Here is a 14,724-nt window from a genome sequence, read left to right as displayed (position 1 = left end):
CCGATATATGTGTATGCGCTTCGTCTCCACGGATGTCTTCACTTGACTGCAATACAACATCCCACAGCTCAAACTTGACAGGATGATCTAATGAAGAGAGCGTGATCAACAAGCTGCTCAGCCACTCAGATGAACATTCGCCTTTCTGAAGACTTATACACTGCAATGACGCAGGCAGCTTGAGATCACATCGACCCGTAAAGGTTCCCCACAAATACAGCTTTGTTAGCCTGTTGAGCGTGTGAAGAATCTCGGATGCTAATGAGGCACAATTAGCCGTCCTAAGGCTTAGGATCCCTATACTTGAATCACGTATTATTTCAAATAGCTCCACACTGCCATTTTTCACGAATATCTCAACATTGGACAGGTCATGTGACAGTATTTGAGATCGCAAGTCCGATATATGTGTATGCGCTTCGTCTCCACGGATGTCTTCACTTAACTGCAATACAACATCCCACAGCTCACACTTGACAGGATGATCTAATGAAGAGAGCGTGACCAACAAGCTGCACAGCCACTCAGATGAACATTCGCCTTCCGGCAGACTTATACACTGCAATGACGCAGGCAGTCTCAGATCACATCTGCCCGTATAGGTTCCCCGCAAATAAAGCTTAGTTAGCTTATTCAGCGTGTGAAGAATCTCGGATGCTAATGAGGCACAATTAGCCGTCCTCAGGTCTAGGATCCCAATACTAGTATCACGTAATAGTTCAAACAGTTCCATACTGCCATTTTTCATCAATAACTCAATGTTTGACAGGTCATGTGACAGTATTTTAGATCGCAAGTCCGATATATGTGTATGCGCTTCGTCTCCACGGATGTCTTCACTTAACTGCAATACAACATCCAACAGCTCACACGTGACAGGATGATCTAATGAAGAGAGCGTGATCAACAAGCTGCGCAGCCACTCTGATGAACACTCGCCTTCCGGCAGACTTATACACTGCAATGACGCAGGCAGTCTCAGATCACATCTGCCCGTATAGGTTCCCCACAAACAAAGCTTTGTTAGCTTATTCAGCGTGTGAAGAATCTCGGATGCTAATGAGGCACAGTTAGCCGTCCTCAGGTCTAGGATCCCAATACTACTATCACGTAATAGTTCAAACAGTTCCTTACTGCCATGTTTCACTAATAACTCAATGTTTGACAGGTTATGTGACAGTATTTCAGATCGCAAGTCCGATATATGTGTATGCGCTTCGTCTCCACGGATGTCTTCACTTATCTGCAATACAACATCCCACAGCTCACACTCGACAGGATGATCTAATGAAGAGAGCGTGATCAACAAGCTGCACAGCCACTCAGATGAACATTCGCCTTCTTGGAAACTTATACACTGCAATGACACAGGCAGTCTCAGATCACATCTACCCGTATAGGTTCCCCTCAAATAAAGTTTAGTTAGCTTATTCAGCGTGTGAAGAATCTCGGATGCTAATGAGGAACAATTAGCCGTAATGAGGTTAAGGATCCCAATACTAGTATCACGTAATAGTTCAAACAGTTCCGCACTGCCATGGTTCACTAATATCTCAATGTTTGACAGGTCATGTGACAGTATTTCAGATCGCAAGTCCGATATATGTGTATGCGCTTCATCTCCACGGATGTCTTCACTTAACTGCAATACAACATCCCACAGCTCACACTTGACAGGATGATCTAATGAAGAGAGCGTGATCAACAAGGTGCACAGCCACTCAGATGAACATTCGCCTTCCTGGAGACTAATACACTGTAATGAGGCAGGCAGCTTGAGATCACACCGACCAGTATAGGTTCCCCAAAAATAAAGCTCAGTTAGCTTATGCAGCGTGTGAAGAATCTCGGATGCTAATGAGGCACAATTAGCCGTCCTCAGGGCTAGGATCCCAATACTAGTATCACGTAAAAGTTCAAACAGTTCCGCACTGCCATGTTTCACTAATATCTCAATATTGGACAGGTCATGTGACAGTATTTCAGATCGCAAGTCCGATATATGTGTATGCGCTTCGTCTCCACGGATGTCTTCACTTAACTGCAATACAACATCCCACAGCTCACACTCGACAGGATGATCTAATGAAGAGAGCGTGATCAACAAGCTGCACAGCCACTCAGATGAACATTTGCCTTCCTGGAAACTAATACATTGCAATGACGCAGGCAGTCTCAGATCACACCGACCAGTATAGGTTCCCCACAAAGAAAGCTTAGTTAGCTTATTCAGCGTGTGAAGAATCTCGGATGCTAATGAGGCACAATTATCCGTCCTCAGGGCTAGGATCCCAATACTAGTATCACGTAATAGTTCAAACAGTTCCTTACTGCCATTTATCACTAATATCTCAATGTTTGACAGGTCATGTGACAGTATTTGAGATCGCAAGTCCGATATATGTGTATGCGCTTCGTCTTCACGGATGTCTTCACTTGACTGCAATACAAAATCCCACAGCTCACACGTGACAGGATGATCTAATGAAGAGAGCATGATCAACAAGGTGCACAGCCACTCAGATGAACATTCGCATTTCGACAAGACAATGTTTTGTATTGTTTCAGGAAGAGATATTTCTTGCAAAAAGCTTGTGTCTTCTATTCTCAAATATGTTAATTGAGACAGGGACGGCAGAACATAGGAGCATGATGATACGTCAAATTGTCCGATACAGTTCAGCTCCTGTATGCTCGTATGATGTATTGCTTTACTTATTTCCGGTGTCATTGTTATCTTAACACGTGTAAGACAATGTTTGGATTTGAGTATGACTGTCAATATTTCGCTAAGTTGTAGACAATTATTTTCTACAACAAGTGACCGCACATCTGCACAGTTGTACAATAAAAGCAGTTCTAACGCATTTGAATCGGACTCAGAAAGATTCTGATTGAATATGAAGTCTCTACAATTCAAGCAAATTTCCTTTTCACCGCTGGCAGTTGCTTCTATGCATCCAGCAATGATCATGCGCTGGAACAAGACTGATAGTGCGAAGCAACGTGCGTCGTAATCAATGTTATCATTATTTGATTTTAAAACGTTCCTTCTTGTCCCATTATCGCCCTGAAATGCTAATAAGTTTTCCTGATTATAATATCCCATAATGTACATGCTCAGTCCGTGGCTTATGGCTTTGATGAACTCGTCGTCAACCAGACAATTAATAAGAGTATTAGCTTTTTTACAGTCGAGTCCACATAGATAAATTATGGTCTGGCTCATCTCTAAAACATTATATTTAGATCCGGTTCGAAACTGTTTTATAAGGTCCTGCTTGGAATTTGCGATATGATAGGCAGTCATAAATTCCTGTAAAGTCTCGTGTAAAAATGAAAACTGTGCATTCTGACTTGCTATATTGGAGCTGTATCTTTTCGTAAAAACACCAGCATGAAGACAAAATTTCAACTGCTTTTTTGACATGTGATTTAATACTCCCCGTTCGGTGAACACTGGAGATTTACTCGATGAAAACGTAAATTTAAATGCAACATTCGCAAGTGCATCAAAAATATTGATCTGCCGCTGAATAAAACTTGTATTTGTTAAACACTGAAACGAATTTCCTTTTTGAAAATATCCCTTTTTCGCACGTGCATTTTTAAAAAGTGTGTCTAGTAAAATACAATTTATTTCACACAAGGAGCCACTCAATTCCGTCTTGTTCATCCAACAATTGACTAACAGAGTTTGCAGCCAGGGTGACTTCAACAAATTCCCAAATTGACGTTCGTTCACGTACTTCATGAATTCAGGGGTTGTCTTCACATTACCAGTTTGAAGACTGTTTATAATTTTATTTGCTAGTTCTTCTGTATCAATTATTCCTTCAACTTCTATTAATTTTTTTATTTCAGAATCTTTGATTCGCCCATCCGCCATTTTCCATGGCCGTGATGTAATAATGGACACACACTTTGAATGCCATTGCGCAAGTAACGGTATAACAAATCGATTTAAACGATCAACCCATTCATTAAGCCCATCCATAGAAACGATGTATGTCTCTAGTTCTAGGATATGTGGTAAAAGCTTAACGGTCTCTTCACGTTTTACTTCACCAGGGTATATCATGTCGATAATTTGTGTTTTAATCATCTCTATAACCTCCCGTTGGTCCCTTGCATCTCGTAGTGATATTTGAAAGAGAAACCGGAATTCCTTCAATGTTTCGACATCACTAAATGTAGGCCTGTGATCAGGATTGTGCTCAGACACTGCATCACACCAGTCAAGAGCCAGTTTAGTGAGGAATGTAGTTTTCCCCATCCCCGGTTCTCCTTGAACAAATACACGGCTACTTAGCTTTTCGTCTATATAAAATAAGGCTTTGTATTGGTTAACCGGGTTTCCCGTTTTCTTTCTAGATCCATCTTTCTCTATTGTAACGTGGCTCAATTTCGGTTGCACAAAGACATCCGAGATGGGTTTGTCACGACCCTCACTTAGTGGTGAAACAGACACAGTGTTCTTCGTCGTCGTATAGAACTGTATCAACCGGTCGCGAAAATCTAAAATTATAAAATAACTTAAGAAACTTATGATACCATTTGTATAGGCACCTGAACAATTAAATGAAGTGAAGCGATTATATTTAATATATTTAAATATTTAAATAGTCTCTCTAATGGATTTGATAATCACATAATAGTTCGTATTTTTTAAATAAATATTTTGTTTATCAGTTATTTGGTGATTAATAGAAACAAGGTTCATCTGCATCTTTAAGCGTCATAAAACACAGCATAAATAAGGCCTTGATTGTCATTTAAAATGTTATTTGAATGCGACACGTGGTATCTTATCTAAATAATGGCATCTACACATGCGAAAAATGTGGTGTCACAGACATACCAATTAACACTTTTAATCCACCCTTGGGACATCGTCTCCCAGGGAGGGAATGACTTCGCGCCTCGATTGCATATGTTTTGCAAGACCATTTATCTTGCTTAAATTTGACAAACCGTAATTAACGAAGAAAAACTTCACTTCTTTTGTTCGAGTTTTAAGTGTTATTAAAATTCAAGCAGTAACTTTGTAATCATACTCCGTGAAATGTTTTCCTGGAAGGGTCGATAATGAAAAATTATAATGCGCTAAAACACTGCAGCGTTACGAAACACAAACCTTTGTTTTTACAAATACTTTAGCTGAAGCGTAAGCTAAAGTTTTCTTGATAAAGAATTATGTTTTACACATATCTTCCAAATCTTTTTAATCAGTTTTTTTTTCACATTTTTTCACTTCAAAACTAGAAGATTTAAACTCCACATCTTGATTTTTTTCCAGGTAACAATTACTGATTTGCTCGATTCGGCATCCAAAGAAATATTCACCTGATTTCAGGCTAAAAATGTAATAAAATATGCATGAAATGCAAAGAAAATATCTTAAAATGGACAGCCCCCAACTCGAATCCAAAATAATGAAATGTTGTCATGGCATTTAATTCATATAACATGCTCTAGACTTCAACCACAATACGTTTATTGCTATATTCTTTATTTATTTTTGAGATTTTAGAAAATGATCTTAATTATTTAATCAAAAAGTAAACAACGGTATATTACGACAGAAATCGTCAAAGTAATAAGATAATACTATAAACCGTAAACTTGAGCGTGTCATTTTCCTATCATATAAATTATAATATAAATTATATGATAATTTATATTATAGCAAAATGACATACTCAAGTTTTCGGTTTATAGCATTATCTTTGGTTAGTCCGTGATCGTTCATTAATGTTACATGTAAAATAAACTATTTATAAACTCAATGCAATATTTATCATGATGAATTCTTTTTTTCCATCTTGCTTGTTTACAATTTAAAATTGTCTTTTGAGATATACATGTAATTTACATTATTTTGAAAACTGTCATGGAACCGATTCCAATAGTTTAAAGTTTTTTCGAATATTCTTATTAAATATTTTAATTAAAGTAAAGACTATGTAGAGCAATCTAGAGCTTTTCCTGAAATAGTAGGCGCCGGCGCATGGTAGAATATACGAACACCAATGAAAATTAAATCGTGTTTCTTCACGGCTTTTCTCGACGAATTTCGAACGCACAAATAAAGCTGTCCAATCTTGGATATCCCTTTTTAAAGTAAACAATAATGACAATGTTGTCAAACAATCAAGGCGATATAACCAAATGTCATATCATTTAAGTGTTGATTAAATTCAGCTAATGTAGTGCGTTTTTTCCACGGTGCATAACATTTAGTAGAACATACCATTATTCAATATTTAGAACATACCATTCTTCGATATTTAGAACATACCATTCTTCGATATTTAAAGGGGTGTATGGACGGCTAATACGTCTAGCGCGTCGGAAGCTGACAATTATTGGGGTCACGGAGTTTAAACATAAATGTTGACATATATGGTTTCTCTCTTAAAATAATTTTAAACGCGTTTTAATTATTATTATTTCGACTTCATATTACGATAGTATGCATCTCGTGAGACTGGACACAATCAAAATTCCCAGGTAAATCAATTTATTTGAATTTCTGTAGATGATTTGTAATGTCCAGATAATGCCCTGATAACTTTTTACTTGCATTGTACAGTTGCGGGGTTACTGCGGTGGATAAATAACTTACTTATGGAAATTATTGAAAGAACTATATTCATACGATAAACGTTTAAAAGTATGACAGTGTAGCGCCGTTAAATGTCGCATCGCCGTTATATGTCGCAGGCTACGAGATTTGTCGCAAAGTTGACGATAAATGTCGCAAATCCTACTGACGATATATGTCGCAACTTTAACGATAAATGTCGCAAAAATTTCAACTGCCGATATATGTCGCAACATTAACGATAAATGTCGCACACCTTTGTAAGTCATGTTAAAAGCGAAAACTTGAAGTAAAATGACTTAAACTTTAAGGTTAGATTTAGATTACCCGACGATGTCCTTTGAGCCGACTTCAAACAGAATGGTCAGTTTTTAGTTAGTATTGTCCGAAATGGTCAATTGTGGTCAGTATTTTCCATAATTGTCAGTTGCGGTCAGTATTGTCAGAAATGGTCAGTTGTGGTCAATATTGACCCAATCAATTCTTATAACTCTTGGCCTGATTTCAATATCACGTAGTACCTTTTTGCATCAATGGGGCGATATATATTCAAGTAACATTCAATAAAAACCAGCTTATTTCAACCAAATATCGGAAATATCTTATTTAATTATTTTTATTTATTTTTCAACATATATCTCAATTATATCATGATTGTACATATTTACAAATATAACATATTTCGTCAGTTAGTCAGTTACATATATACTTTATAATTATTTACATTCACTTTTAATGCACACATAAGTTATTCAGGTTTATACTAACAACAATACGATGGAAATGTGATTAAACATCCATGTTTTTATGCTTCATATCGTTACCAGAAAATATTATTTGAGATGATGCTTTAACATTTTTTTAAGAGATTGAAAAAGGGGTACAAGATTATTTTATTAAGGAAGGAAAAAATAATTTAAGAAAAAGAACTTTCAAAAGACGCGCTATGTTTGTTACTTTAGGAAAAACGCACTGACTTTCTGTGCGCGTAAAAATACGAATTTGTTTTTGGTAGTACAATTAACTTAAAAGGAGAAAATAAGAAGGAGACATGAATAAACAAAACTAATAGAGAAGTATCCTAAGAAAAAGGCTACATGCAAGAGTCTTTAAGGAGTTAATACAAAAATGCTTCGTGTTTTATTGTGTTGATCAAGTTTATCTTTTTCAAAAGCAATTTGTTTCTCTAATATAATGTGCATTACTATGGATTTTTGCGTATTTAGTTTGAGTCCGGATATTTCACTGCATTCTTGAATAGTATACATCAGTGCTGAGAACGAATGTGGTGTTTCATCTGTAAGTTACGTTGTATCATCTGCGAATAGTGTTCGCTTGATTTCTTGTTCTTATATTTTCATTCCACTTATATCTGCATGTTTTCAATTCAGTTGGACAATATATATATATATAAATGTTTAAAGATGATAACAGTTCAATTTAAATAACCTTATTTATTACTCGATTATAGTCTAACAACTCTATGATAGCGTGTGTTATAAAGCATAGAAGTTTATTGAATTCATGACATTATATTTAGATATCAACTTGTTCTCCTTAGCCTTGGTCTACATATCAAGTTACGTTTGATTTATTAACATGTTAACGATGTAAATTAATATATTTGCGCCAAAGCAGTGTTAATTTTAAACGTTCTTTACATTTCTTATTCAAACTCTATACCCGTCCGTTTATTTATGCCCAATTGATTGTAACGATAATGGGTTGACTGACGTTTTTTTTCGATTAGGGTATAGACACACTGTATACTTACATATTTATAGTTTAGTTTACCATGCCTACACATTTGTAGTTAATTATACAAGATAGCCAGCATATATGTCAGCCAGCGTGTGGATTTATATCATGTTTCCATTTGTCAAACCCACATATTCGTACATGTTGGCTGATTTCAGCCGTATCGTGCTGGCATGTTGGCAGGTTCAAAAGTCCAAATGAGTCGCGTTCTGAGAAAACTGGGCATAATTCATGTGCGTAAAGTGTCGTCCCAGATTAGCCTGTGCAATCCGCACATGCTAATCAGGGACAACAGTTTCCGCTTAAATTGGAATTTTGCTAAGAAGAGACTTCATTTAAACGAAAAATGCCATAAAAGCGGAAAGTGTCGTCCCTCATAAGCCTGTGCGGATTGCACAGGCTAATCTGGGACGACACTTTACGCATATGCATTATGCCCAGTTTTCTCAGAACACGACTCAATTACATAAGTCGCAAAATATAGATCCACAGGCATGGGCACTATTACTGAATAAGTTGAGGCTGTGTTGCGCTTTAAAAAAAAAGGCACGTACGTGTGTAAAATCCCTTTCTTTTGATACACGAAAAATGTGATACAATGTTTCAGTAATATAAAAATTATTATAAACCAAAGTTACTAGCGTATCCCTTAGTTTCAAACAAAAGACCATCCAACTTGTAATCTTTGTCGATATGTTTTGATTCATAAACATGTTATCTTAAATCACCAAAATATTTACCTTAACACGTTTACTAAATGATTTATTGGGAGTTATAACCATTAGCTGATACAAAATATATATTAGGCTGACAGTTAATGCCCTATCATTATTTTATACCGACAAAGGTTCAACCATCATTATTGAATATCCTGTATTGATATATATGGGTTTGTACAGCGTTTATATGAAGATCGTCAAGACTCATTATGCGTTTTGTTTATGAAATTATAGACAAAACGCTTACACGTTATCTCTACGTAAAGATAACACTTTATGCATCATTACAATGAAATACACATACTAGTATTCCAAAAGGATGGATGGTGTCCGCATAGCAATCGGGAGGTCACGGGTTCAATCCCTATTGTGGAAGCGTTCTTTAGATCTCCCCCATAGACACCAAGTACTGGTCATAGTCATAGGAAACGGCCTCGACAGCGTTTTAAATAAGCCGTTGACTTTCTATGCTTCGATCTTAAATAAGTAGGTTTAAACTTAAGTACTCTCATAATAAATGTACTGATTATTTTTACTTAAAAATATAAAGATCAATTAATCGTCATTGTATGTGATGCTCTGTAGTGAATAGCAAATTATTAGTCAGAAATATTGTCAGGATCAATTGTGCTGAAAAAACGTTTTAAACGTATGATTAAATCCTTATAAATAACATACTAAATGACACATAAAAACGGTGTCGATGTCAACAACATGTTTAATATATATGTCATATAAATGGTAAACGAACATGCTTCCTACGCTGTCAATGAGGCATAACAAAAAATGTCTAAGTGTCTGAAACGCAATGCTCGCTTTAAAAAAGGAAAAACGTTTATTTTGTCCCTCGCTGTTCACATTAAAACAAAATCAGACAAACCGACATAACAATATACATAATGCCAATGGTATGCGCTTAGTTTAGCAACTTGCTTAGTATACATGTATGTTAAGCTTACAAAGTATGCATGCTATTTGGTTCGACTTACCCAACGTGGTTGCTTATGTATGTGATTTGTGTTTTCGAGATTAACCCATTTCGCCTCGCTCTTGAAAAAAACGGGGTTTAATATAAGTGCTTAAAGTGTCGTCAAATATTAGCCTGCGCAGTCCACATAGGCTAATTAGGCATTGCTTGCAAAGAGCGCGGCTCATTTAAAGGCTCTATAAAGGTGAAGATACGTAATTATTTACAGATTTTTAAATATTTTTTCATATTTTATTTATAAAGGTTATCAAAAAACAATATATATATATATATATATATATATATATATATATATATATATATATATATATATATATATATATATATATATATATATATATATATATATATATGCTATTGGACATAATAATAAAAATATGAGCAATACAACTTGTTTTGAGCTCAAAATAAAGTGTCCTCCAAGTCAATTGTGTTTACAAACAATCAGTTTATTTACATCGCTGTTTACTCCCGAAAGAGAAAGTGAAAGTGAATCAGGTCACCAAAAATATATAGATGACTTTAAACGTTTTCCGGTATCACTCACAAAGTAGGTCTCTTCTAAATGGTTAAAACGTTTGTAGTGAACTAATAAGTTACTTGCTGCTGGTAAAAAGTTGTTAAAATAGAATTAAAATTGAAATTTCTTTCGGCTTTTTTTAGCATATGTCAACGCTCTGAGGCTACACATCACGTTAGTTGCAAAAATGTAAACATTTCTTCCAATTATGAAACGGGTTTATCTTCCATAATTCTTGACAACGTTGTACCTAAGCTGTGTTATTAGCAGTTTTTATGCAAGAGTAACTGAAATCCGGTAAAAATAAGACCAGTTGATATGCATAATAATTGGATTTGCGACCTTTATAGAGCCTTTAACCCATTTATGCTTAGCGTCTAGAAAAAAGGCCTTGGCAAACAGCGAAGACCCAGATGAGACGCCACATGATGCGGCGTCTCATCTGGGTCTGCGCTGTTTGCTTAAAGGATTTTTTTTGTAAGAAATATTCTAAATATAGAAATAAATATACTAGACATCCCTAATATTGGAAATAAATTGATTTAATTAAGAAGGATGGGAGAGTCCACTAGGCATAAATGGGTTGATTTTGCTGTTGTGCACTTTAGCAGATACTTGCACACCTTTGCATTCACTGTAAATTAGATCTTCATATAATACAAGCAATCATACATTAGAACTTTATATGATTTGGAAATAACACTCTGTCATTCACTTAAGTTAAATAACACAAAACGAATCTGATTGAATCTTTTGTACTAAATAATTACAGCCATTTATCTCAATTATAAGCAAAACTCTTTTAATTTCAAATTTTTTTTTTCTTAAACTTTCATTTTACTGCCAAAAAAAACAGGTGTTTGCACTAATTTATCAAACTTAATCATTCAAGTGTTAAGTAAACACAAATATTGTGTGTTAATGTACGAGGCCATTTCCCTCCCACACAACACAACTCATGCTATAAATGAGCCTCACTCTTTGAAAATGGGGTTTAATGCATGTGCGTAAAGTGTCGTTCCACATTAGCCTGTTCAGTCCTCACAGGCTAATAATGGACGAAACTTTCCGCTTTTTATGATATTGTTCGTTTAAAGAAAGTGTCTTCTCAGCACAAATTTAGGCGGAAAGTGTCGCCCCTGACTAGCCTGTGCAGATTACACAGGCTAATCTGGGACGATAATTTACGCACATGCATCAAACCCCTTTTTCACAGAGCACGGCCCAAATCTATAACACACAACGGCCGATCTTCACCGCAGCTGACAATTATGGACAATACTGACCACAACTGACCATTTCGGACAACACTAACTAAAAACTGACCATTCTGGTGGAAGTCGGCTCAAAGAACCTCGACGGGTAATCTAAATCTAACCTTAAAGTTTTAGTCATTTTACTTCAAGTTTTCGTTTTTAACATGACTTACAAAAGTGTGCAACATATCTCGTTAATGTTGCGACATATATCGGCAGTTGAAATTTTTGCGGCATTTATCGTTAAAGTTGCGACATATATCGTCAGTAGGATTTGCGACATGTATCGTTCCTGGCGACATTTATCGTCAACGTTGCGACAAATCTCGTAGCCTGCGACATATAACGACGATGCGACATTTAACGGCGCTTCAGACAGTAATAATATGTTAAATTTACCATTATTAGTTTTATAATGACCACATCAACTCGACAAACAAATAATGTATTCCATTTATGACCTGAAAAAAATGTGTTAACGTTTTTTTTAAATTGTTCTCTATATAGTGCTTCTAAATGCATAACCAAATATTAAAATAATAGTTGATATTGTGTTGTGGATATAGTTTCAACCTACCCGTGTTCCAAGTTTAATCCTTACTTTGCAATCTGACGGTTTAAAGATAACCATCACTCACCTGTTAGCGCATTTTGTTACTCCATTGCTTCAGGTTATTTGAATTTACCACGGCTATTAGGTCTTTTCGTAATTAAGAAGGTGTCTTCCATTCGGGTAGGAATCACGAGTATCCCGTGTAAAACGCGGTCCGTCTAACATGCGAATATGACTCATATCCGCGGATTGACCGAAAAGTGCGGATATGGACGAATACAGGCTATATCGACATTTTGTCTGCAATGTTTAATATAAAAAACACATTATGGGTTAAATATGTTAGTATTGTCTCAAAATATAACAATTTAATAGACATTGTCATTTTTCCAACTCTTAATTAATATCCGCGAACATGACGAAGTGTCAGAAGATAGTTTTAGGGATACAGACCACAAACAATATAACCATGCCGACACCAAATTTGTTTTGTTATATAAGTTTACATAAGGTTTATATTATATACTGACTGTATTATTATTTTTGATGTCGTCTCAAAACTTTAGTATTTAGATATACAATATGCTTTAGAAAATATTAAAATATTTTTGGGCCGATTATCGCCAGACCACAAGTAATTAATGTTGTTACTTTTCCCTGATTATATTTTTATTTGAAATAAAAACGTTTATTTAAATATTCTGAATATTATGAATGCAGTAAATATTGTCTGAAATGTCACTGTTTCAAGTGGCAATTTTCATTTGAAAATAAATGATGATTTCAAATGCGCGAATATGAAAAATCGACGAATGTGGTTTATCCAATAAAGGATCTATATTTGTAGTGCTATAATAACTGTATGCAAGGTAAAAATATTTTATATTTGATTGTTACTATTTATTTAATGCTCTCCGGTGGTTTATTGAGAAATATAAGTGAATGAAAACTGATAATTTCAATGTTTCAAACAGCGAAAATTAACTGTGAAAAATATTGATAATTTTCACTTTTTACTGTGAAATGACGACATTTGTTGACGAAATGACGTCATTATCTCACCGAAAATCTTAAGTTTAACTCTTAAACAATATGTCCCGATTTTCGTAATTCCGTCTTGACAGAGTTGTCGTTCGTGTGGGTAGGTATACCTACTTCCGGTGTTAAGGAAAACAATGGGGAAATACTACTGTTCCATCGTCAAATGCCTTAATTGTAGCGGTATAATAGGTACATTTTCAACAACAGTAACATTACATGAATTGCCTAAAGACTCATTACAAGAAAAGCTTGGATGACAGCAATTAGCCGGAAAAAATGATTTCCAATGGCGTATACTCAAGTCTGTTCCAACCACTTTCGAGACGGAATCGGTCCAAACTCTGTTGACCGGAACAAAATTCCTACTGAAAATTTACCTCAGCGCAAAGTAGTAACAAAACCTGACAGAAAGCAGTGTATATTAAGACAGCCACTCCCAGAAAATATCCCTGTCACCTCTGCCCTACATTTCCATTCGTAAGTACCAGGCAGGTAGCATGTTTTGTAGTCATAATCCAAATTGTCCACATCATGTTTATGCAACCATTATAGTTGCACTGTTATTAAAAAGCAATGCATTTCCCGCTTAAATATTAATATTATGTTTTATAAGTGAATGTAACAGATGTAATATTAATCTTAAACATATAGGCTTCATATTTTAACTTTTCGGGATATTGGATATGAACTGTTGAAATATTAACGAAAAATCGAAAGAAATTGCGGGACATGCATTGCTTTTCAATATCAGCGCTAATATGATGGTTATAATATTTATTGAAACCTTTAAATGTAGCACTACGATATCCTTTGTTCATTTGAATAAATACAATAACGTGCATATGTTTACGTACCAATAAACTATAATATATAGTAAAAAACAAATATAAGATATTTTACCTTGCATATTTAAAGGGGCCTTTTCACAGATTTTGGCATGTTTTGAAGTTTGTCATTAAATACTTTATATTGACAAATGTGAACATTAAATTTTAAAAGCTCCAGTAAAAAATCAAAAAAAAAGGAAAAAAAGTAGCTCTCAGCAGGGCTCGACCCCCGGAATCCTAAAGTAAAAACGCATTAGCCAACTGAGCTATCCTACCAAGCATACATAAACTGCGTATTTTATACCTTATATAAGCAATCATCGTAGTTTCACAAATTTAAACGACAACAACAGAACTCTCCAAATAATTCAATCGTTTCGCGTTGCAACGCTTTATAATTTTTAGGTTTTTAAATCGTCAAAAGATGCATATAATGGCTATATTAGAGCATGGAA

At 35.2% G+C, this 14,724-nt stretch overlaps 1 protein-coding gene across 1 annotated transcript in view; it reads right to left on the bottom strand.

The window, feature by feature from the left end:
- Window positions 1–866: 866 nt before the first annotated feature.
- The window catches only part of LOC127849095 (uncharacterized), a 41,002-nt gene continuing 27,144 nt past the window's right edge, over window positions 867–14,724 (bottom strand). Inside the window, exons 3-5 of the mRNA XM_052381817.1 lie at window positions 2,508–4,518; window positions 1,501–1,709; window positions 867–958 (exon numbers count right to left, since the gene is read on the bottom strand). Coding sequence (XP_052237777.1) covers window positions 867–958; window positions 1,501–1,709; window positions 2,508–4,518 — 2,312 coding nt within the window. The remainder of the gene's footprint in view (window positions 959–1,500; window positions 1,710–2,507; window positions 4,519–14,724) is intronic.

This window comes from Dreissena polymorpha, chromosome 10 (assembly GCF_020536995.1).
Source record: "Dreissena polymorpha isolate Duluth1 chromosome 10, UMN_Dpol_1.0, whole genome shotgun sequence".
NCBI classification, from domain to species: Eukaryota; Metazoa; Mollusca; class Bivalvia; order Myida; family Dreissenidae; genus Dreissena; species Dreissena polymorpha.
This window is presented reverse-complemented; position numbering and strand designations above follow the sequence as displayed.